General features: G+C 37.3%; 2 protein-coding genes across 2 annotated transcripts; both read left to right on the top strand.

Moving 5' to 3' along the window:
- Positions 1 to 11,849: 11,849 nt before the first annotated feature.
- On the top strand, positions 11,850 to 13,965 carry LOC132061191 (putative F-box/LRR-repeat protein At4g00320). The gene is made up of 2 exons (XM_059454048.1): positions 11,850 to 12,697; positions 12,872 to 13,965. Exons 1-2 carry the CDS (start codon positions 11,850 to 11,852, stop codon positions 13,515 to 13,517), a joined length of 1,494 nt encoding a protein of 497 aa, XP_059310031.1. The 3' UTR covers positions 13,518 to 13,965.
- Positions 13,966 to 20,906: 6,941 nt separating this feature from the next.
- LOC132061187 (FBD-associated F-box protein At3g52670-like) lies at positions 20,907 to 23,205 on the top strand. The gene is made up of 3 exons (XM_059454045.1): positions 20,907 to 22,322; positions 22,413 to 22,489; positions 23,175 to 23,205. Exons 1-3 carry the CDS (start codon positions 20,907 to 20,909, stop codon positions 23,203 to 23,205), a joined length of 1,524 nt encoding a protein of 507 aa, XP_059310028.1.
- The last annotated feature ends 2,757 nt before the right edge of the window (positions 23,206 to 25,962 follow it).

Here is a 25,962-nt window from a genome sequence, read left to right as displayed (position 1 = left end):
ATTGTCTATATAAGAGTTACAGTCGCATTTTTACCTATCACTTTTCACTTTCAACTTCTCTGATCTTTGATTCCTTGGTGAATATTCGGCTTGTTCCCTCTTCGAATCTTCATCCTTTTCTGAACCGTAACCTTCATACATTCAACCTAAAATTTCAAACCTTCAAGCTCATTCCTTCATCTTCGCCTTCCAATCTTCATTTCGATCTTCAAATCTTCTTCAAACCTTCAAATCTTCATACCAACTTCTTCATAAATTCATAATTGACAGAGATGTCAACTAACACCGACTCCGCCTCTCAGAACGTACCCTCGGCTTCTTCTCTGGGTGTCGAACCTGCTTCCAACCCCGAAGGTAAAGTTGTTCTGGAGCCGACTGCCACATATATAATACCGGCCAAACCCAACTATAACCATGAATTTGCGGTCGAAAAGGCAGTACAAGTGGCGGATAGGGGTTACGATGTGAGACGGTACCCTTCATCAATTATAGAGGATCGCCTTCCTCGGGTTCAGACTGAGTGCGGATGGGACAAACATCTGGTACAGGTGTTTGCCCCCGGTAGTGACGAATCCATCACTGATCATAAGGAGGGGTTTCTGTACGTTTATACCTACCCATTCACACTCCAGCTCGACCCCCCGATTGATCCGGTTATTCTTGAGATGTGCCGGACATACAATGTGTGTTTAGCCCAAATTGGGTCGATCATCTGGAGGATCGTGGCCTGCCTTCGTCTGTTGTCAAATAATGCCGAAAAAGAGTTCACTTTGGCACACCTTATTCGGTTGTATTGTCCGAGGGTCTTCCGTGGGGGTGTGATAAAGGTCGCCAAACGAGGCCAAAACCCGATCCTTTCCAACCTCAACGAGGGTAGAGATCGAGGGTGGTTGGAACGTTACGTCCGGATGAGGACGACTGACATTATCCCACCAGAGTATATGCCCTTTCCGAAAAAATAGAATAACAAATGTAAGTTTCTCGTACGTGTTTTCTCTGCATGCGTTCAATTTTTTTTTTTGACTTTGTTCAATATTTCAGCCGAGGCATGGATCTCTACCGCTGTCCAGAACTTCCCCGAGTGGGTCGAGGTGATCATTAGCCAACACCTACATGATGATCGGACATGAGCAGATCTATCTCGTGGCCGGTGGGTTGCACAGAACCACGGTAATCTTTTCTTTGATTTAACACTCATCGCAGCCTTTCGTTTCGCTTTTTTCTTTTTATAACTCTTTTGGTGCCCAGGCTTACCCAAAGGGTCTGTGGAGCCACGACCCACACCAACGGATGAGCCTGCGACACCGGGCTCAGATTTTGATAAGGCCGCATCATCCCGGCTTATTGCTGCAGCCGAAAAGAGGCAAAAAATACCCTCGACCAAGGGTCAAAAGAAAAGGAAGGGGTCGAGGGGTGATGTTCGAAGCCTGAGGGACGAACCTGAGCTTGACATTGTGGTTCGAAAAGTTGGGGTGAGTCCCTCCGTAGCTGCCATTGCTGAGGAAGAAACCACCATTCCAACCCTGACCACAGGTGGGGAAGATGAGATTCCTTTTCCTCTAGTAACCGAGTATCTAGAAGCTCCAATTCCATTAAGGTCCATTTAATTTATTGACATTTCAGGTGATACTTCACCCGAAGCGAAACCTTTAGTGAAGAAACCTAGAAGGTCCGGTCCAACCTTGGAAGTTGAAGCTATTGCGGCTACCGGTCCATCGCCCAATACCGACCAAGCTACTACAGCCGAGGTGCCTGCAACTACCAATACTGCTGGAGCCGTTCCTGTCTCTCCCCCTGGTCCTTCTTCGAGATCGGATAACCTCGATGACATGCTCACCGATAACCCTCCAGCTACTGGGGAAGCTGCTGGGTTTGGTCACCTCCGTATCCCTCGGGCCACCAGGATTGCCAGTCGGTCCATCGAAATAGGTGCGACGTCCAAACTTGTTGATATTTTCCCAGCCCCGAGTGTAGAACCGAGGAGGAATAGGTTGGCCGTGGTCACCGTCCCCGAGGATTGCAGCTTTTTATCCCGTCCCGTGGGGGTTGCTAGTTATCTAAGACCTCTTGTTTCAAATTCAGACAAGGAAAAATAGGGGGACTTCCTTTGTCGTGCCTTATAAACGAGGGCATGCCTGCCGGTAACTGGGTAAGTTTTCTTAAGCATTTTTCTATAGTATCAACGTGCGATTTTCTGTCTTCGTAAACCAATTTCCTAACTTAGTTTGTTTCTCTCTCTGCAGAGTGTTGTGCTCGTAAATGAAGGTTTTATCCGAGCTCAACATGAGGTTGATGACTTAAAGGCCCAGCTGGACGCTCAGGGCCGGGAGACCGAGAAATTCAAACTCCTTTTGCAGGAGAAAGAGGACCAACTGAGCCGTGCCATTGTTCCCACCAACCTTCAATTCGAGCTCGAAGCAGCCAAGACTGATAACCTCCACTTGAAAGCCGAGCTTGCTGAGGTGGTTGAAAAGAACCAGCTTCTCGAAGAGGATAACATCAACCTCGGCCGAGATAATGCCAATTTTGCTATGAGGCTCGATGAATTTGAGGCTGCTATTGCCCAGCTACGAGGTGAACTTAACTCGGTCAAGGTTGATGCCGAGAAAACGGTAGAAAGATTTAACCAGCTCGAAGCTGAGAGAGCCGTCGAGAAGGAGAAGCTAAGGATAACAGAGGAGAAAGCCGAGACTAGAGCTCGGACCAATGATGAACTTAAGGGTAAGCTCGAGGAGGCTACTGCGGCCAATGATCTCTTCAGACCGAGCTTGAATCCGTCAACCAGGTTCGGATCAGTCTAATTGACGTGAAGTCCGAATTGGAGGAGAAACTGAAAAAAGCTGAGGCCGATCTAGAAGAATCTCTTAAAGATATGGAGGCTGCCGAGACTCATACCATGCTTATGATCGAGTATAAACGTTGGAAATCTCGGCAGATTACCCTCGAGCAAGTAGAAAGGGGTTTAGGGGACATTAAGGCCCGGATATTTGAAGCCAAAGCTATCGAGGATAAAGCCAAGAAAGCCTTTGATGCCAACTCTGATGACGACTCCGAGAGGACCGTTTCTGAGAATTCCGGCTCCAACCATACTGGGTAGACTGGGGCCTATACGAGCCTTCATTTTGTTTTTGTCTTTGATTGTGTAAAAATCTAAGTGTAAAGACTCGGCTTATATATGAAATGCATATTTCCTTTTTGGCCGTTGTTTTCTTCAATTTTTGATCCGAGTATATCTTATGATACTTGCCTTAAACGTTTGTTTCGTAAGGAATGATCAAGGCTCGAAATTGAGCCTTTTCGTCCGAATTGAGCCTATTTTAACTCATTGGTTATTGGCCTTATTTCGTTCGATTTTTTTTTATCGAGGATTTTATTGAATGATTTGCCCGCAGGGCTTATTTATGCTTTGTGAATTCAGACGTCTCCGAATCACCTCGGGCATTTTAGGTTGAGGTCTTTTAATTATTTGGACCTTTTCCGACCGTTTGCTTGTAATGGATTAGGTTCGGATACCTGAATCCCTGCCGTCAATCTTATAACGGCAGTCCCCATTCGAGGGTGTTAAAAGATTTTGGGCTCGGTTCAATGTGACCTCGTTGCCTTTTGCTGAATTTCGACAATAGTCCCCGGTATAGGGTAATTAAAAAAAAAGACATATCCAAGATGTATTTTTTCATAACACTACTTCATATTGCAAGTGTTTGTACACAACTTGAGGATTTCATCCTATTCCTTCTATTTTTGCCGTAGCAAATACTAACCGGACACGACTCGTTTTATCGTTTAGTCCTTACATTGAAATTTAGTACAGAAGGTTCGGTTTTATACAAAAATAAGAAGCACAAATTTTGAAGACCATTTTGATGCAGGCTTTGTTTCTTTTTTTCTCCATCTGCTTCGGTGAGCTCGACTTTTCCAGTCTTGATGTGGGTATGATAGTCCCCTAGTGTTTGTTCGTGAAGTATGAACGGGGAAACACTATCTAGTCCCCAGTGAATGACAGGCCTTCGGCTTTCGAACACTCTGCCCCGATTCCATAAGGTAACACGTTGTACTTGTTGCCTCGTGAAAAACCTCGTCGGAAAACCCACTTCGGGACAAAACCGAACTAAGGAAAAGCGTGCAACACGTGTTTTCAGACCTAACTCTAATCCTTCGGGACTATCTCAATATTACTTCTACAAAAAAGGATAGGTTAATTTCAAAAATGATCACGAGAGTCAACGGCCCATACCTTAGCAATAGTATTTCTTTAAATGAGCCACGTTCTAGTTGTTGCGCAGCCGTTGTCCGTCTATGGTTTCCAGTTGGTACGACCCTTTACCCGTTACTCCTGTTATCTTGTATGGTCCTTCCCAATTCGGACCTAACTTCCCATCATCGGGGTTCTTGGTGTTTAAGGTAACTTTTCGAAGAACCAAGTCCCCAACTTGAAAATGTCGAAGATTGGCCCTCCGGTTGTAGTACCTTTCCATTCGTTATTTTTGAGCCGCTAAACGGACCAGCGCACTTTCGCGTAGTTCGTCCGTTAAGTCGAGTTTTACAGCCATATCCTCCTCGTTTGACCCCTCGGTGGCATATTGGAATCGGAGGCCCGGTTCACCAACTTCTACGAGAATTAGAGCTTCGGCCCCGTAGACTAACAAGAATGGTGTCTCTCCAGTGCTCGACTTTGACGTTGTTCTGTAAGCCCATAATACCTCCGGCAACACTTCCCTCCATTTGTGTTTCGACGTTTCAAGTCGCTTCCTTAGATTTTGGATTATGGTTTTGTTCGTGGATTTTGCCTGCCGTTTGCACTGGGGTGATACGGAGTGAACACTATCTTTTTGATCTTTTTCCCTCGAGGAAGTTATTGACCTTGTTTCCAATGAACTGAGGGCCATTCTCACAGGTTATTTCGGCAGGAATGCCAAAACGACAAATAATATGGTCCCATATGAAGTCAATAACCTCCTTTTCTCTAATCTTTTCAAAAGCCTGCGCTTCAACCCATTTTGAGAAGTAGTCAGTCATAAACAAAATGAAACGAGCCTTACCTAGGGCCCATTGCAGAGGACCGACGATATTCATTCCCCATTTCATGAATGGCCAAGGAGATAGCACCGGGTGCAGCAACTCCCCGGGTTGATGAATTATCGGGGCGTGCCTTTGGCAACCATCACATTTTCGATAAAAAATTTTTGAATCCTCCTCCATTCGGTTCCAGTAATAACTTGCTCTGATAATTTTTCGGACCAGGGCTTCCACACCAGAGTGATTGCAGCAGGTACCCTCGTGGATTTCTCTGGGACCCAAACATTTAGCCAAAGGGCCAAAGAAAGACCGGCGATACAATTGACTGTCTACCCAGCAGAACCGGGCTGCTTTGGTTCGGAGGGATCGTGATTCCTTCGGGTCGCTCGGGAGCTTCCCATTTTGTAAGTAGTCAATGTACTTGTTGCGCCAATCCCACGTTAGGTCCATCGTGTTTATCTCAGCATGACCGTTTTCCACTGCCGAGTTCATCAATTGGACTACGGTCCCGGGGTTGAATTCCTCTGCTTCAACCGAAGAGCCTAAATTGGCCAATGCATCTGCTTCGTTATTTTGTTCCCTGGGTACATGCTGCATGATCCATTCTTTGAACTCGTGCAATATCACCTGAGTTTTCTCCAAGTATCTTTGCATTCACTTATCCTTGACCTCGAAGACGCCATTCACCTGGTTCACGACCAGAAGAGAGTCGTATTTTGCTTCGATTACTTCGGCTCCCAGACTCCGAGCCAATTCAAGACCTGCAATCATAGCCTCATACTCGGCTTCATTGTTAGTTAGCCTCATTGTCCTGATTGACTGTCTAATAATATCTCCTGCGGGAGTTTTTAAAACAATGCCTAGCCCGGTTCCCTTTAGGTTCAATGCAACAACTCCCCACGGTGGGCGCCAAACTGTTTACCCCGAATTACGGGTAACATTTAGATTTGTACGTGGTGAAATAGGATATGTGGATGAGCTTTAATCTTTTAAGTTGGTATGAAATTCCTTTGGATGTGTATATGATTATATTTATATATATGTGTATAAGCAATATATCGTAAATGGACAATATGTGCCAAATATGCTTGAATAATGAAGATGAATTAGATCATTTATGGATGAACAGTATAAATCCGGACCAAAACACTTTGAAGAGAGCTTTTACATATCAGATGGTTACAATATTATAATATGAGAAAAAGGCTAACCCAAAATAGGGGAAAATGGCCCCCTATTTATAGGTATTCCTAATGGGCCCTTAATCCAATACAAAAAGGCTTTTCTGAATAAACCCTAAAAAGAATAAGGCTAATCCGTACGGTCTGACATCCGTACGGTTGTCAGCGCAGATGGCGGAATGGTTTTATGACGTGTGGCAATCTCAAAACTGATTAACCGGACCAACGGACACGCTCATTTAAGCTCGGTCTATCCGGGCCAACGGACACGCTTATTTTGCCTCGGGTCGGCTGTATCCGGTACAACATCCCTGGTGTGGAGCAAGATTGAACATGCTAGTGCCCATTTGGACCTGTCTTTGGCTCCGGTCTCATCGGTCATACATTGAACTGGTTTTTACCGTATACAACCTTACTACTCATAGCTCCTCTCTGATGGATGTCTTGGATAATCGGTTTCGCAATAGATGCCACAACTTGCTGCTTGGTATTGAACACTCTTTGATTTCTCTCATTCCATAGGTAGTAGATCCTAACCCCTAGGACCATTTTGAATACTTGTGTTCCAGGACCTCTTCCTTTAACATGTTGTATAGCCCACAGTACCTCTTCTTCCCCATTTCGTAGGTAGTCTTTGTATTCCTTAGCCAGCCTAACAGCTTTTGCCAAAATTGTTGAGAGACAACACAAGTAAAGAACAAGTGTGATGAGCTCTAATATCCACAAGTGTGATAAGGGGAAAATTTCTACCAATTTTGATTGTCCCTAATTTCTATTGCAACCAAGCATAAATACAACAACATGCTAACAACTTTGACTCCCCTAGCTACCAACTTTGGCTCTTTTTGACTAACATATCTAACAAGGATTAAATTGAGATAAATGAAAAGTTAAAGGGCCCTAAGTGATTTACTCAAAAGTTTTATGGCTAAATTATACAACTATAATATTAGAAACTTCAGCTCCAGCTGCGGATCCAGGATTTTCATTTAGGGGATTCGAAAAAAACAACAAAAGCTAAATATTAAAAATAATGTTGCCAATGGGCATTTAACCTAGAACACTAGAGACAATTTTGAACACCCTGGATCACCTGAGCTAACCTTTTGCATTTGTTTAAGGTATTCAAAAGTTAATATATGTAGATAAACACAGAAAATCTACCCCATGTATACACTGTAATTTTTTGCCGAGGCTGTTCGGGTGAACACCCGCCACCACGTAGATCCGCCCTGTTCAGCTCCCTACTCCTGAATTTAACCATAATGGCTACAATCCATCCTTAAGGCTAAAGGTACCACCATCGCAACTTAGTTCGTTGTACGTATCTATACACATGTTTTCGCGTTCGAAATTAATAGTGTTGGTCATTGTGCACTCAAAGGCGAGAGGCGACTCAATTTAATTGGTGGCCTAAAGTAAAAAATTTCATGAGAGGATTTTAGCTTTTTTTTTTTTTTTCTTTTCAAATTAAAACGATGTCATACATTATTTGAAGTCTATTTCTGTAGATTTTTAGATGTGAAGTTGTCAACTATTTCTTTTTTGTTCCTTCTGGCGTGCATTTACAATCAACCGGATTAGTGACTTCTACATATTTAAAGAGCAGTCTCTAATACTTTCTTAATTTATTTTTTATTTTATGTTAAAAGTTTATCAAGGGCTCCAGGATGAGATTGTATTAAAATTTCAACTCTTTCTTTTTTGTTCTTTTTCTTTTGTTATGCGTAATTAACCTGATTCATATTTTCTTGTTAACATATTTAAATTCTAGTAAATAATATAAATATCAACATCGACCTAAAAAGTAAAACTATTAGTGTAAATGAACAAATTCAAATTGAAAAGGGAAAAAAGAATTGCAAGTTAGCTAGAAGTTGATGATTTGATAAAATACATTTTTATTGCACAACCCGAGAAAATATGAAAAAGGAGTGCAATTCGATTAATTCAACGCCCTTCAATCCTTGTTTTCGTGAGAATAAATAGCTTAGTAAGGAGAAAGAAAAGAGAGTACAAAGTACACATTTTCTTATGAGAAACGAAAAAAAGAGAGAATAAAATGGATTATATTCGTTAATTACCAAATATATATGGGTGAAAATGATTTTCACCCCCTAACTTTGCTTTACAAATAAACTCTTCCTCAATTTTGAATAATAGTCATTCTCCCCCCTTTATCCTAATTGACTTTTTAAAATTTCTATTTTACCCTTACATTATCAACTTATCTCTTTTTTCTCTCACTTCTTTAAAATAATGATTTTTTTTTTATCTCTTTGATCTATGTAATAAATTTCCTATAAAATAAATAAATATTATTTTCGAAACAAAAAAAAAGAAAGTGAGAAATATTAGTTAAGTATAAAACTTAATGCCGTTCCATAATGAAATAAATGAGAAGAATAATTTTTTTTTTATTAATAATAATCAAAACTCTGATATCTATATTTATACAAGTAAAAATAGCTTTATAAATATATTTCAATGTAGGTAATACAAAAAGATTAATAAAAACAGAGGTATATTCTATAACAAATTCCTTGAAGGTTATCTATTTTATATTATAAATGAATTTTAAATTATAATTTTAAATATTCCATTAATGACAGCCAAAAACTCATTTATATATTGACAATAGAGAATAAGAGAGAAGTGAAACTTAAACATATGTAAAATTAAAATAACAAGTAATATGTGTGTGTGGTTGTGTGTATACAGGCATGTACATATATAATATATACTTAATCCTTGTAATATTAAAACATCAATCATAAGTAGTAACATTATATTTTATGATAAATTCATAAAAGGATTATTCTACTTATAATATGAAATTAAATAAAAATTTATACATACCTAGGTTAAAATAATAAATTTTATATAATATAAAAAGGTATTACATAGATCAAGGATTGAAAAAGTCAAGGGGGGTCAAGGGTAAAATAGACATTGTACCAGATAAATGGGAGAGAGAATGTCTATTGTTCATAGTTAAGGGAGTTCGAAACCAAAATGCCCCCAAAAAAATCATGTGGAACCAAAATACCCCAACAAAAAAAAAAGTGACAAAAGTACCTTTAGCGCAGTAATTTAATGCGCTAAAGCAGTTCACGGAGACATTAGCTTGCTTTAGCGCGATATTTTCTTGCGTTATAGAAAACGATTAAAAAAAAAAAAATTCTATAACGCAGTAAAATACTACGTTATAGAAACAGTACCCAAAAAAAAAATTGGCCAACTTTATTTTTTGCAACACTTAGTGTTTTTTTTCATAATTTGACTAATGATTAGTCGTGTGTCAAGACTACAAACGTTAATAATTTATATAGAACTTGATTTTTTTTTTTTTGCGTACAATAATATAGGCTCAATACATCAAGGATACGTAAAAGTTCGGATCGTCATTTTAGGGATTGAAAAGGTGCCCGAAGTAAGTTTTATTTGTAAACTTTAGGTTTAAGTGTTCTATATACATAGACGTCCATTTTTGTTTGAAGACTTGTTGTCATTAGCTTAAGGTTTTTTATTTTTAGGGTTTAGATTTATTAAAAATAAAGCCGTTGCCAAAAGGTTTTAAACGCTTTAGCGCGGATTTTCTTGCGCTAAAGATTTTTTTTGTTTGTTTGTTTGTATAGCGCAGTAAAATAGCGAGCACTAAAAAAAAAAAAAAAAAATTGGCCAACTTTATTTTTTGCAACACTTAGTGTGTTTTTGCATACTTTGACCAACGATTAGTCGTGTGTCAAGACTCTGAAACGTCAATATTTTATATAGAACTTGATATTTTTTTAACGCGTACAATAATGTAGGCTCAATACATTAAGGATACGTATACGTTCGGATCGTCATTTTGGGGTTGAAAAGGTGCCCAAAGTAAGTTTTGTTTGAAAAAACTTAGTGTTTGGCCATGGGTTATTTTAGTCAACTTTACATGTCGAGAAAATTAGTTAGCTTTATTTTCAAAAATTGAAACCGTAGAAGTGAAATTGACATTAACAGCTACATTACCCCGGGATTTTTACGTTGAAATTTATTGCGTATCATCATCTTATAAGTAAATAAAACTGAAAATTTCAGGCCAATTTGGGGAAAAATTAAAATTGAATGGGATAAAAGGTATTTTTTTTTTAAAATCGGCTCTGCCGAACCGCCTTGCGGCCGTTTGTCCGCATAGATCTCGAAAAAATACACAAGTTCAAAAAAAAGCGTAAAACGGACATCCGAGCGCAAAGTTATGACCATTTAAAATTTGACCACTTTACAACTAGTTTTTCTCCCTATATTTTTTAGAATTATATTTATATTCAAAATAAAGTTATGTTGTGATTAAAAAATAACACGCTTAAATCAAAACCTTTTAAAATAAAACACTTAAACCTTAAACAAAACTTACTTCGGGTACCTTTTCAACCCCTAAAACGACGATCCGAACGTTTACGTATCCTTGATATATTGAGCCTACATTATAGTATAAAAAAATATCGGGGTTCTATATAAAATATTGACGTTTCGGAGTCTTGACACACGACTAATCGTTAGTCAAAGTATGGAAAAAACACTAAGTGCTGCAAAGAAAAGATTTATTAAAATAAGATGTTGCGATCTTTTTATGGAAAAAAATACTAAGTGTTCCTTAAGTGTGTTATTTTTTAATGCGTAACTTTATGTGGAATATGTTGCAAAAAAAAAAAAATCGCGCAAATCGGACGGTCGAGCGCAATCGCGTATATTCAAAATAAAGTTACGCTTTAAAAAATAACACACTTAAATCTAAACCCTAAAAATAAAAAATTTTAAGCTAATGACAACAAGCCTTCAAACAAAAATGGACGTCTACGTATATAGAACACTTAAACCAAAAGTTTACAAATAAAACTTACTTGAACACCTTTTCAACCCCCTAAAATGACGATCCGAACGTTTACGTATCCTTGATGTATTGAGCCTACATTATTGTACGTAGAAAAAAATATCAGGTTCTATATAAATTATTGACGTTTCGGAGTCTTGATACACGACTAATCATTGGTCAAAGTATGGAAAAAAACACTAAGTGTTGCAAAAAATAAAGTTGGCCAATTTTTTATTTTTTTTGATATTCTATAACGCAGTATTTTACTGCGTTATAGAATTTTTTTTTTTTAACTGCTTCTATAACACAGTAAAATCTTTAGCTAAAGCGGTTAACATGACTCCGTCTCCGTAGTTGCTTTAAGCCTTGATAAATTCTGCGCTAAAGGTACTTTTGTCACTTTTTTTTTTGTTGGGGTATTTTGGTTCCACATGATTTTTTTTGGGGCATTTTGGTTCCGGACTTTGATTTTTAAAGCAAATATATATACATTCACTTTCAATAATTATACATAACAAATAGTTTTATAGACCTTATTTTCTTTTGTTAAAGGATTTAATAATTTTATTTTTAAAAATTATAAAATAAGACCTACTTGTTGTAATTATTGGGGAAGTAATTAAGGAAGGTAACATAAATTATATGTATACGGTTAGAAATTGGATTCCTAGAATATATGGGTTTTATATTCTTCCTATTAGGAGTGTGACATATACCGAAATCATAACCTACAAGAAGAATGCTACTTTGGGCACAATAAATTCAAGAATATCCATAGCAACCTCAAAGTCACGACCATGAGGAGCCCTGATGCAAGAAAGCGATTCAGGACTAAATTTACTCAACATCAAAAGGAAAGAATGTTCGAATTTGCTGAAAGAGTTTGGTGGAAATTGCAGAAGCGAGATGAAGAGCTGATTAGCGAGTTTTGCAGAAAAATAGGAGTAGAAAAACGCGTTCTTAAGGTATGGATGCACAATAATAAGAAGAATGCTACTTTGGGCAACAGATATCAGCAACCCGCTGCAACGACCAACGGGACAGCCACAGCAGACATATTGCCTGAATGCCTCATTCAAAAAATACTTTGTTATCTTAGTTATAAAGAAGCAGCCAATAAGAGCATTCTCTCCAAAACATGGCTGCAAGCCTGGTTGAGTCTTCCCGACTTGAAATTTGCAGCTGCTTATTTCAAAGGCAATACAAAAGTAGTTGATAATATCATGGAGAGATATAGGGTCAGGAAAATCCCCATAGAAAAGTTTGAATTATCATACTCTGGTTTTTCTTTCCCTCTGATTTATAAGTGGCTTTACAGTGCACTTCAAAATGGTATAAAAGAAGTAGTGGTTAGAGATACTCGTGACTTTTTCCTATCATTCCCTTTTCCTTTTCCTATTTTCAAAGTCTTGGCAGCAAAATCTTTAAGAGAACTGGTTTTGAGTGGTTGTGATCTGATCTGTGTTTCATTATCGAGTGGTGTGTCGAACTGTCATTCTTTGAGAAAGCTTTCTCTATCTATGGTCCGTTTAGACGATAACATGCTTCAAACTCTACTTAACAGTTGTCCCTTGATTGTCAGTTTCATCCTTGAGTATTGTTATGGGTTGGAAAAGATTGAGCTGTTTAATCTTCAAAAGATAAAGTCAGTTTCCATTTCGCAAGCTGGAAACCAACTTGATATAATTCAAGCACCAACTCTTGAACACTTGTCTTATTCCTCGGGAAAATTGGATGTTGTTGAATGTCCGAATCTGAAATCTTTAAAACTATCATGTGTGACGATATCTGATGGATTTCTTCATAACCTTATTTCTAGATCTCAATCCCTGAAGGTCTTAGAGATTCGGGATTGTAAGGGCATAGGGGAGATTGATTCTTCAAATTTGGTATCACTTGAGTATATGGGAAATAAAATTCCTGAACTTAAAATGGCAAGTGAGTCAAGCCAATTGAAGAACTCAAAAATATTTCTTAAATGCTTCAAGAATTTAAATGCTGCATGGTTTTGTAAGTTGAGGAAGTTTCTATCAAATTCTATCTCTTGGTCTCAAGTTTCCCTTTATTTTTCTAAATGCAAAAAGATCGACATGAAAGATTTGCAACTGCACCATGGAGTTGCTACCCCCCAAGTGGACGTTTTGAATGTCGATTTTACATGGCGGATTGGGGAGTCCCCCACGTTTGTGGATGCTTTGCTATGGAGTTGTCATCCAAGGAGACTCAACCTATGTTCAACAAGAGTAACGTTTACATGCTTCGTTAATCGTCTGATGTATATGAAGAATTTGAGTCACTCTCCTTCTCATGAAAACGAGCCTTGGCATAGTCAATTAAAAGAAGTAAAAGTCTACAAACTTGATAAGAAAAGTCAGAGTTGGTATCCTGTAGAACTCAAAAGTGGAGAGCTCTCGATAAAGACCGTTAGTGAGAGGGAGAAATATTTCTTTTTGTTAGATTGGTGATGCAGTTTATTCTATTGCAAATTAAATGCCCTTATTCATAGGAGTATAGGACTGCACTTTATTTTTTCTTTATTTCTCACACTGTGCTAAATAGAGCTCCTGAACCAGATTCCACCGCTTTTAAAGATAAACAAAAGCTGTAAAAGTACACTAAAAAATAAGTGTTCGTTTGTTTCATCAGCATCTTGGCGCAGGTAACATTGATGTAGTTATAGCACCGTATATTTCTCTTTTACTAAGCCAATATAAACCAAGGAACTCTCGTTTACTTCTTCTGAGAAGCTCATTACAAGCTTAGCCCTGTACTCTGAATCAGGCAGCAAACTGTTTTTCATCAAATATATGGAAAGAGCTTTACTTCTTTTAGTCTTCTATCATGAGGATCAGAGGGTCTTTTGCAGTCGTAAAATTTGATGTTGGTTTAACTTGCCTAAGATCAGAATATGGTGTGAAACAGGTAACTGTGAAAAGATTTACAAGAATATTTTTTTTTCAATTAGATTGGAGATGCAGATTACCTGTACGGCAAATTGAATGCACTTATTCATTTATAAGTTTATTAATTCATCTATAAATCTAAGATGGTTCTCGATTCTTTTAAGAACTTCAAATTTAAGTTCTCCCATAAGTACGGTTATTATTTTTCTTATGGATAGTCTTTTTCAAATGTGAAAGTTGGAAACATCAAGGCACTAAGAAACTAAACTATGTTTGGTGTTATGTTTATCTGTAGTTCATGTGAATTCTATAAAAAAATAAAAAATAAAAGAAATAGAAAATTAAATGTTGTTTAATAGAAGACATAATAAGTGATACATTGTGATGGATAATTCCCAGTCAAAATTTTCAGATACTTGGATTCGATATTTTAGTTGTTTCAATGTATTAAAGAGTTCCGCATAAATCTCCTGAAGGCCAGCTTATAGGTGTTATTTGGTACTCCCAAAATCACAGAATCAATTGAGATATACTCAAAACAAGACCTCACAGCATCCTGTCTTATAATTCTAAAAGTTGCATGTGTATGCTATTAACAAAACTATTGATTTCATCTTGAGGCCTCATGCTGCATATAGATCTATTTTAGACTTCTGATATCTGTGATTTTTGCATCTTTTCTTCTTTGGAAAGCAGTATTGAACTATTAAGCACATTTTTTTGGAGCTCTCTGGATCTGTAATACTGGAGTCACAACCCTTTAGTATAAGCACACTCAAAAGTGAGTGTTCATTTGTGCTGGTACTCACTCTGCTGGTGCATATTAGCAATTTTATATTGGTTCTCAACTTGTTGGTCCATACTAGTACTAAGATGATTTAGTGTAGTTATAGCGTGGTGCATATCTCTTTAACAGATATAAATAGATGCAATCGGTTTAGTTACTTCAACTTTGCCGCTCTTCCTTCGAGGGCTTTTCCGTTCTCCATTTTCATTTCTCAATATTAAAAGCAATTGTCTGGTGGCCCAGGGGTACACCAGTTTTCGTATCACAATGAGGTTCCTACTCTGACATCGGTGTTACAGAAAAAAAATCAGCTCTCAGCCTCTCCTTTTACCTAGTCGAGTACTGTGAATTCGGGCGGCTTCCTCAATGGAACCACCTATAATTTATCTGGTACTATACGTCTCATCATTGCACGATTTGTTTCTCAACGATAAGCAGTTGTAATATATGTGGAAATCACATGAATTGTCCAAAATATCTGAGGACCTGTTGAGATACTCTCTGAAATCTTGACTAGACCTGCCACTACATACCAACAAGGAATTTGTAGTTCAATGGTAAACTAGTAATTGATGGTTGCATCCGTAATCCCATGACAGCAATAGACTTAGAAGTGAGACCTGACCTTCAAATTTTATTTGTTAGCTACTTTGTTAAGAAAAAGTACAATTTGTTTACTCATGAAAGGGAAAAATGAAAGAAGTTTTGCAATCTAAAATTTTGCAGCATTGAAGGTTGCATATTTGCAATATTAGCACGAAAGTTCCTAACAATCTGTTAGAAAAATGAGACTTTTTCTGGATAGTCTTTAATTTAATATTTCCTATTTTGATATTTTTGTTTAGTTTTTAAAGCAATGGTGCTCCTTGTTTTGTGGAATATGTCTTGTAAGAAAGGACAATAGTGGTTGGATAAGTAAGGTGTCCTACTAACTTTTGAAGTGTATCATGTAGATATATGTATGTATGCCTTTTGGAATATGAAATGAATGAAAAAGTTTCTGCTGAACCTTCTTTGTTTTCTCTGTAGTTTCAAATAGCTAAAAGTGGCATCAGAGCTCTTCTTCTAGAGGGATCTGTGAAGGAAAAAAGAAAAAGTTTCTTCAGTTCTTCTAAGGTGAGGGGAGCTAAGTAGCAGTAACATGGCTTCCAACAACTTTTTGGGTGCAGGTCCTCCTATGTTTACAGGGGAGAATTATCACACATACGTGATAAAAATGAAAGCTTATCTCAAAGCTCTTAGTTTGTGGGAAACAATTGAAAGTGGTGATCCTCCTCCTCCACTTGGACCAAATCCAAGCCATTGCAGAGATGAAGATTTATGAAGATACGAAGTCAAGGAAACCAAAGGCTCGACATGTCTTCATTCAAGACTCTCTGAAGTGATTTTCACAAGAATAATGGCTTGCGAGACACCTAAAGAAGCATGGGAGAAGCTAAAAAGAGAGTTAGACGGAAGTGACGAGTGACAAGCCGTCAAACTCCTAACTCGAAAAGAGAATTTGATATGTTAAGGATGAAGGAAGGAGATACTATGAAAGACTACTACGCAAACTTTTGGAGATTGTAAATAAAATCGTATTGTTTGGTGAAGTCTTTCCATTCAAAGGTGGTGGAGAAGATGATGATAAGCTTACCGGCGGGTTCGAGTCGAAGATTTCGACAATAAAGGAATCTTGTGGTTTGAAGACTTTATCGATGCTTAGCCCGAATCGGCAAGTTGCAAGCCCAAGAACAAAGATCAAGTATAAGAGAGCAGAGTGGCATTTCTGACAAAGCATAAAGGCAAGCGACTGCGAAGGACAATAAAAGGATGGAAAGAGATAAAGTAGCAAGGGGAAAACATGGAAGGAATCTTCAAAGAAAGGGAAGTTTCCACCTTGCAACCATTGTAAAAGAACCAATCATCAAGAAAAGGACTGCTTTTTTGGTTCAAAGGCAAGCCATCTATTCAATGCGAATCTCTTGTAGAAAAATGGGTCGTATTGAGAAGAATTGTAGGGTCGAGCAAGAATCAACCACAACAAAACTATGTGCGAAGAAAATTTTCTTACGAAGTGTCGAAAAAAGGAAGAAGAAAACTTGTTTATGGTTTCTCATGAAGAAAACACAACCAACAAATCCACATGGTTCGTGAACGGTGGATATGCGAGTCATATGTCACGATGAGCTTCTTTCACACACTTGACAAGTCAATTAGAACTAAAGTCGAAATGGGAAATGGTGAAACGGTAGAAGCACATGGAAAGGGTTGGGTTGCCTTTGAGACTAAACAAGGTACAAAATTTATACATGATGTGTTGTATGTTCCTTGTTTAGCATGTAATCTGTTAAGTGTTGCTCAAATGATGTCGAAAGGTTATTCCTTATTTTTTAAGGGCAAGCATTGTTTGGTTCTTGACTCTAACGGTAGTTTGGTTGTTAAAGTAGAAATGGTGAATAAAATCTTTCCTTTAGAAGGGAATCTTGATAGTGTCAATTTTGCGAGTTTAGACGAGTCATGGCTGTGGCTCAAAAGATATGGGCATTTTAACTATGCTACTTTAAAGTCTATGTATGAAAAGGACTTGACTAAGGATTTATACGAGATCTTCCTTTGTCAAAAGAAGTTTGTGGTTCATGCCAAATGGGTGAGGTACACAGGAAATCATTTCCTAAAAGTGCTACACAAGGGCATCTGAAAAACTTGAGCTAGTTCATACTAATATGTGTGGACCTATGCAGACACCATCTTTGGGCCAAAATAAATATTTTGCGCTCTTTATTAATGACTTAACAAGGATGACTTGGGTGTATTTTCTGAGTAACAAGTCTCAAGTATTTTCAACTTTCAAGAAATTCAAAGCTTTTGCTAAAAGACAGAGTGGTTTTAAGCTAAAGGCTTTGAGGTCGGACAATGGTGGAGAATACACTTCAAATGGGTTCAATAAGTATTACGAAGATGAGGGTATTGATCGCATGCTAACGATAATCTATGCACCGAACGAGAATGGGGTCTCGAGAGGAAGAACGGATCGTAGTTGAAATAGCTAGATGTTTGTTCTTTCGGAAAAGAAACTACGCAAAGCTTTTGGGCGAGAAAGGCACATTTCATACTTCGGTGTATTTGTTAAATAGGCTGCCAAAGAAAGTTTGTGGATGGAAAGACTCCTATTGAGGCATGGAGTGGAATAAAGCCATACGCAAGCATTTAAAAATCTTTGGTTCAATATGCTATTCTCATGTTCCTTGGTCAATAGAAGCAAACTTGAACCGAAAGGAGAATTGGGGATTTTTATTGGATATTCGTCTCGAGCCAAGGGTTATAGAGTTTTCAACTTGCGGACAAGAAATATTTCCATTAGACGAGATGTAGTAGTGGATAAGCATTCTTATTGGAGCTGGGATAAGGAGCAAATTGAGCAAGAAAATGCGGTTTCTCGGGAACTTGCTTCCGTTGCTGCGACACGACCGAGTTGCCTCCGAAAATGGAAGAAGATGAAGAATCGGACGGGGAATCCTCACTTGATTCACCATTTTTGAAGACAAGGTCCCTTTCGATATATACGAAAGGTGCGGTGTTGCAATCTCGGAACCAACTAGCTATCGAAGCATCAAGACATGAAGTTTGGATTGAAGCTATGAAGGAGGAAATTGATATGATCGAGAAGAATAACACTTGGAAAATTTGGTTGATAAACCAAAGACGAAATGTTACAAGGGTGAAATGGGTTTATAGAACCAATCTTAATCCAGATAATTCAGTTTATAAGTACAAAGCAAGGCTTGTTGTGAAAGGTTATGCGCAAGTTGCTGGTTTGGATTATAGAGAAACATTTGCACCTGTTGCGAGACATGATACAATAAGGCTTCTATTTGCTTTGGTAGCTCAATCAAATTGGAAGTTGTATCATCTAGATGTGAAATCCGCATTTTTAAATGGGCTCTTGCAGGAGGAGATTTATGTTGATCAACCAGAAGGCTTTCAAGTTGTAGGAATGGAGGATAAAGTCTACATACTACATAAGGCATTGTACGGATTAAAGCAGGCTCCTCGAGCACAGTACGATAAGATTGATCTTTGACTCATTCATTGTGGCTTCAAGAGAAGTGAAAATGAAGCCACTTTATATGTTTAGAAAGCTAAAGGCGAGAGATGTGCTTGTGGTGTCGCTTTATGTTGATGATCTTACATTAACAAGAAGTAATGAAGGCTATGGTGAATTAGTTCAAGCGAAATGGAGACCAAGTTTGAAATGTCGATTTGGGTGAAATGATTTACTTTTGCAGGAATGGAGATTCGACAGCTACGCGATGGAATCTTCATTTCTCGGAGAAAATATGCGTGGGATATTCTTAAAAGGTTCAAGATGGACGAGTGCAAGCATGTCGACCCTCTTGGTTCACAATGAAAAGATTTCGAAGTTTGAACGAGGTGATAGGGCTAATCCAACGGTTTATAGAAGTCTAATTGGTTGTTTGATGTATTTGACGAATACAAGACTGATCTTATGTTCGCGGCAAGTCTTTTGTCGAGGTTCATGCATGCTCCAAGTTTGGTTCATCTTGGTGTCGCTAAACGAATGTTGAGGTATATCAAGGGAACCATTGATTATGGTATTTGGTTTAAAAAGGAAGCGCAAGGGTAATTGATGGGTTATTCGGATAGTGATTGGGCGGGGAAGTGTTGATGATATGAAAAGCACACGGATATGCTTTACACTTGGTTCGGGCATGTTCTCATGGAATTCAAAGCGAAAGGTGGTAACTCAATCTTACATGAAGCAAAATACATCGGCTAACGGTGCAATCGGGCTATGGTTAAGAAAGATTTTACGTGATGCGGGAGCAAAATAACATTGAAGCTACGTCATTAAGGTTGACAACAAGTCGCGAACATCTATGGCTAAATATCCGGTGCAACATGGTCATAGCATATAAATGTGAAGTTTCATGCTATTAGGCAAGCGAGAGAAGGATGGCGAAGTTAAGCTTGTTCATTGCGGCTCGGATCGACATTGCAAACATCATGACCAAGGCTCTTCCTAAGGGGAAATTTGAAGTTCTAAGGTCTAAGTTTGGATATCCATGAAAAATCTCAAGGAGGAGTGTTAGAAAAATGAGGCTTTTTCTGGATAGTCTTCAATTTAATATTTCCTATTTTGATATTTTTGTTTAGTTTGTAAAGGAATGGTGCTCCTTGTTTTGTGGAATATGTCTTGTAAGAAAGGACAATAGTGGTTGGATAAGTAAGGTGTCCTACTAACTTTTGAAGTGTATTATGTAGATATATGTATGTATGCCTTTTGGAATATGAAATGAATGAAAAAGTTTCTGCTGAACCTTCTTTGTTTTCTCTGTAGTTTCAAATAGCTAACACAATCTTCGCACAAGACTCCTGGTTTCAATGTGTATTTCCCTGCAATTTTAGAGAGTTATTTGGATGATGACAGAATATATTAATATTTCAGATTCACATGATAGATTAAAGACTTCATGAAGAGCAAACTTTCGTGCCTGTACACAGAGGAAAATGACATTTTTCATACTTTGATCATGTAGTTGTAATTAACAACACTTCCGTGAATAAAAGGGAATGGTTTGGGTTCTGGGTCGGGTTTGGGATGGGTTTTAATTTAATTTTGGATTGATTAATTTAGTGACGTGGACCTTTAATTGGACGCCATACATTTGAGCAGTTAAATGAAAAGTGGCATGAATGTGCACTTTTGTTCACGGCGATGACATAAATGAACCCAACTATTAACGAGTGGCATGAATGAGTCATTTTGGATTGTTCAATGACGCATTTGAACTTTTTCCCTTTAAATAATACAATCATAAAAAAATAGCATTAAATTTTGTATCAAATTCATAAAAGGATTATTCTATTTACTATTAATAAACTTAAATAAAAATCTAGAAATACCTAGCTAGGTTAAAAACTAGAGTATGCAGTATCATTTACTATTACAAAGGTATTACATAGATGGTGGATCTAAAATAGACATTGCAAAAATGAAGGGGGAGAAACAAACATTAAACGCTAAACAGTTAGAAATAGGATTCCTAAAATAGGGTCTCTCTCTTTTTTTAACTGCAGTATTTGCAAGAATAAAATCCATAATTTTCCATTAACATTAGGGTTTCGATCCTTCAAGAATCAGCAACTTCCAAACCACCACCATGGGGAGAGCGACACCCACAACAGACATATTGCCTGAATGCCTCATTCAAAAAATATTCTCTTACCTTAGTTTTAAAGAAGCAGCCAAGAAGAGCATTCTCTCCAAAACATGGCTACATGCATGGTTGACTCTTCCCAACTTGGAATTCACTGTTGATTATCTCAAAGACAATACGAAAATAGTCGACAATATCATGGAGAGATATAGGGACGGGAAAATCCCTATAGAAAAGTTTGAATTATCAGACTATAGTGATTCTATTGAAGTTTTCGTTCTGATTGATAAGTGGCTTGACATTGCACTTCAGAATGGTGTAAAAGATCTAGTGTATAGAGATTTTAGCTGTTCTTCCTCATACCGCTGCCCTATTTTCACAATCCTGGCGGCAAAATCTTTAAGAGATTTGGTTCTTTGGTGTTGTAATCTGAAGCTTGTCTCGTTTACAAGTAGTGTCGCAAACTGCAATTCTTTGAGAAAGCTTTCTCTAATTGCTGTCCATTTAGACGAAAACATGCTTCAGACTCTACTTAGCAGTTGTCCCTTGATTGTTAGTTTCATCCTAGAGTATTGTGATGGGTTGGAAAAGATTGAGTTGTTGAATCTTCAGAAGATCAAGTCAGTTTCCATTCGGACACAACAAAACCGACTTGTTAAAATCCAAGCACCAACTCTTGAAAACTTGACTTATTCTAGTTATTCATCGGAAGAATTCGATGTTGTTGAATGTCAAAATCTGAAATCTTTAGATATATCACATGTGACGATATCTGATGGATTTCTCCAGAACCTTATTTCCAGATCTCAATCCCTTAAGATGTTGAAGCTTCAGTATTGTCATGGCACAGGGGATATTGATTCCTCGAACTTAGTATCACTTGAGTATATGGGAGATCAAATTCCTGAACTAAAAATTGCAAGTGACTCAAGAAAATTGAAGCACTCAAAAATAGTTCTTCACTGCTACTCTTTAAATGTTGCATGGTTTTGTAAGTTGAGGAAGTTTCTATCAGATTCGACCTCTTGGTCTCAAGTTTCTCTTTATGTTGTCAGTTTTAATGAGATCAACATGAAAGATATGCGACTGGATGATAGAGTTCCTATCCCCCAAGTGGACGTTTTAGACGTAGAAATAGAGTCATCTCGGGAGTGCCCAATGTTTGTGGATGCTTTGCTTGGGAGTTGTCATCCTAGGAGACTCATCCTAACGTCAACTAATAAAATGATTAAACATTTCATCAGTCATTTCATGTATATGAAGAATTTGAGTGATTCTACTTCTTATGGAAACAAGCCTTGGCATGGTCAATTAAAAGAAGTAAAAGCCTATATATTTGATCGGAAAAACTCGAGCTGGCAAGTTGTGGAACTCAGAAGGGTAAAGCTGGCAATAATGACCCTTAGCAGGAGCCAGAAGGTTTCCTTTTTATTAGATTGGTGATGCAGTTAGTTTATCTTCTTTGGAAATTCAATGCAATGAAGTGAGTTGAGCACTATGAGGTCTCAGGTTCAATTTCCAGCAGAGACAAAAACATTAGGCGATTTCTTCCCATCTGTTCTAGCCTTGGGTAATAGAGTTACCTGGTAACTGTTGCTAGTGGGAGGTAGCAGGTATCTCATGGAATTTGCCTCAATTTCTAGCAGAGACAAAATGCACTCGTTCATTTTTTAAGTTCATTACTTTTTACTTTTCAAAAAAGATTCTAGATACTTAAGAACTTCAAGTTTAAGTTCTCCCATTAATTTTTTTCTTAGCAAAAGTGTTTTTTCAAATATGATTAAGTTGGAAATATCAAGGTACTGAGACATTATATTCAGTGTTCTCCTTTCCTTGTAGTTCATATGAATATGCAAAACGTTTTTTGACTTATTGATGACTTGGTAAGTGATAAATTGTGATTGGTACGTCTTTGTATTAGTTTTCAGATTCTTGTATTGGATGTTTAGTTGTTGCAATCTATTAGAGAATTCCGCATAAATCTCAAAGTTCTGGCTTATAGATGCTCTATCATACTACAAAATCACAGAACCGAATGAGATTTATTCAAAACAAGAGACCCTACAGGCTACAACATCCTGTCTTATAATTATAGAAGTTGCATGAGTATGCAATAGTTAACCTTTTACTTATTCTTGGCGTTTTTGAACTTACTATTCTAGTTTCATTTTGAGGCCTCAAAGTATGTACTGTGTCGAAACCTGAAGTTAAGCAATGATTTTGTTTTAGACTTCTGATTTCTGTGATCTCTGCGTCTTTCTTATTTTGTAGGACTACAGAAACATTAAGCACCTTTTTCTAGAGCTCAGTCCACTGCTTTAGAGATAAGCAGGAGCTATAATACTTGAATTACAGCCCTTTAGCATAAGCACACTAATAAAACGAGTATTCATTTGTGTCGGTACTCAATCTGCTGGTGCATTTGTAGTTATAGCATGTAAGCATGGTATATTTCCCTCTAAACAATACTGAGTATGTTTCCCTTCTTCAGAGATGCTCCCAAGCGCTTCGCATAAAAGTAGAAAAATGTGGTGAAGAATGTTGTAACTTTGTCGATGAAAGTAGTAAGTGTGCATTCGTTTCAGCAGGATTTTCCCTTGTTACTCCAGCATTGTTCCTCTTCCTTAAAGGTGTTTCTGTCCTCCATTTTCAAAATTTATGTACAAAGATAGCTCTTTAGTGGCCCTAGACACCAGTTTTTGTAACACTATGAGGTACCTGTGCCAACATCCGTTTTGTTTTGACGAATTTTCTCAATATTCTAGACCATAGGGTATCTCAGAACCCTCTTCCTAGACCATGCCAAATATTGTAAATTGGAGTGACTGCAAATTTTCACTTCTTACTTCTGGAAGTTAGATGTCATTGCCAATTATACTGAAATTGATTTGTTATATTGAGTTAATGATTAAGAGGTGTATATAGATCAGAAAGAGCTTTGCGCCTTTTAGCTTTTTCTATCAGGAGGATCAAAGATTTAGTTTTCAACATGATTGTGTAAAAAACACACCTGAAGCATTACGAGAAAGGATTGTTGGTTTCATGTGAATTACTAATAATTACAAGACCACAGGATATTGTTCTAGAACTTCAATGTTTTTTCTTATGCCTCTGTCCTCAATACCCTGTTTAATGACGATTTCTTTTTCGGTACCTTGTGTGTAACTTTTGGTCTTAAAGTAGAAAAATGTGGTGAAGAATGTTGTAACTTTGTCAAAGAAAGTGGTAAGTTTATCCAAAGAAAATTGAACTTTATGTACAGGAACAGAGAACTTGTTATCAATCCATTAACTGTGGGCAGGCATTTCACAGAGCTATGATGTAATTACTAATAGCTATCAAGGAGAGTCACCACTTGATAGCTATGATCAAAATGGTGCTATAGGTATTATGTATCCCTTCTGAGGTGTGACTGAATAACCAGCAAATTGGACTGGAGTTTTTTTAGTCCTTCCAAGTATAGTGGTGCACTTTGTGGTACAGTATTGACATTCACTAACACTGCATTTTGTAATATTGTGAATTCGCAATGCTACGAGTAAGGCCTGAGCACCGCGCGAGCCGAGCTCAACCAAACTTGCTATAGTACCGATCGGAACCTAAACGGACTTTGTGACGGTAGAACCAAGCTCGAGCTGAGTCCAACAGAACTTCGTTACAGTATAGCCCGAGTCAACCCTTTAATGTTTTCTTCCACGTGTAATACGCCTTTAGAAAAAACCAAGTTCATAAAACTGATTGATTAAGAAAACTATAAGAATTAGTAGTTTAACTTTATACTTCTTATTGGTGCTGGAAATTTAACGTCATTGCAAAATATTTAATGAGCGTGTAATACGGACTTATTCCAGCTTGTTTAACAGGGCTAGTAATTGATCGATTTCCCATTCGTAGCAATTCTTTCTCAATATGTTATACAAAGGTGCAATCCGTTCCGATTAACTTCGAAACCTAACCACAAGTTGAATAACATGACCAATTCCCGTAAATGGGAAAGATAACAAAACAATCAGGTCACTTATTATGAGCCAAAAATATTTACTGATTTAGTTCACTTATTATGTAATTAAAGGAAAATCTCTTGATAAGAATTAATTGGTATATTCTTTAAAGATGATAGATTCATTGACGGTTCGTGTATATAATTAACATGCAAAGTAATATTTATGGTTCATGTATATAATTTACATCCATTAACAAAATATAAATTCCTGGTTGACTACTTGAACTTTCACCTTATTGGTGAGGATTCGATTCCCTACCTTGTAAAATAAAATAAGATTGATTAGATGGATGACAATTGATGGAGTAGTGTGAAGCAAGGCCACTGGAGATTGGACTGTGTTCCTTGAAAAATATCTCCAAAACATGTATAATATCCGTATAATAATTGTATTATACGTGTGTAATTAGTGAGTATACGTTGATTATACATTTATTAGACACAAATTATACAACAATGATACATTTTCTTTACACATACATATTGTAGGGATACATATTCTATACAACAACGATACAGTTTCTATACGTATGATACATTTTCTATACATATACAGTTTTGATTCGTTTTCTATATAACAATAATACAGTTTCTATGCATAAGCTGGAATTAGGTGGAAAAAAGTATGAATGGAATTATTTTGAAAAGGCTAAAAAATATCTTTTTTAAGGTTCTTGGGTCATCCGGTGTCAATAGTTTCATCTGAATAGCCATTTATGTCTTCGTGTCCCAAATTGACATCTTACTACAAGTTTTACATAGTATTGACAAATATTTAACCGAAAACTTGTTAGCATATTTTAAGCCTAAAAAAATTGGCACTAAGTAGTCAATTAAGAAAAGAGGTTGCTTAATTATAGGAATGCAAATATTCTTGGCCCTTATAAAACGTGTGTATTAAAGACCTGAAGAATATTAACTGCTTTCAATTCCACTTAATAAGGAGAGTTGTTTGTGCCACAATTTCAAATCCCGTTTATTCTCTAATCGCAACCTAATTTATGGGGTTATACATATGTACACTATTATATGTATACGAATCAAAGGGTGTATACA

Source organism: Lycium ferocissimum, chromosome 1 (assembly GCF_029784015.1).
Source record: "Lycium ferocissimum isolate CSIRO_LF1 chromosome 1, AGI_CSIRO_Lferr_CH_V1, whole genome shotgun sequence".
NCBI lineage: Eukaryota > Viridiplantae > Streptophyta > Magnoliopsida > Solanales > Solanaceae > Lycium > Lycium ferocissimum.
This window is presented reverse-complemented; position numbering and strand designations above follow the sequence as displayed.

Excerpts from the sequence above, each read along its gene's own strand:
- LOC132061187 (XM_059454045.1), top strand. The coding sequence starts at position 20,907 with ATGGGGAGAGCGACACCCACAACAGACATATTGCCTGAATGCCTCATT. Across the intron at positions 22,323-22,412 it reads CCCTTAGCAGGAGCCAGAAG|GTTCAATTTCCAGCAGAGAC; the intron begins GTTTCCTTTTTA and ends ATGAGGTCTCAG. Across the intron at positions 22,490-23,174 it reads TTGGGTAATAGAGTTACCTG|GACTACAGAAACATTAAGCA; the intron begins GTAACTGTTGCT and ends CTTATTTTGTAG.
- LOC132061191 (XM_059454048.1), top strand. The coding sequence starts at position 11,850 with ATGAGGAGCCCTGATGCAAGAAAGCGATTCAGGACTAAATTTACTCAA. Across the intron at positions 12,698-12,871 it reads TTTAATCTTCAAAAGATAAA|ATCTCAATCCCTGAAGGTCT; the intron begins GTCAGTTTCCAT and ends CCTTATTTCTAG.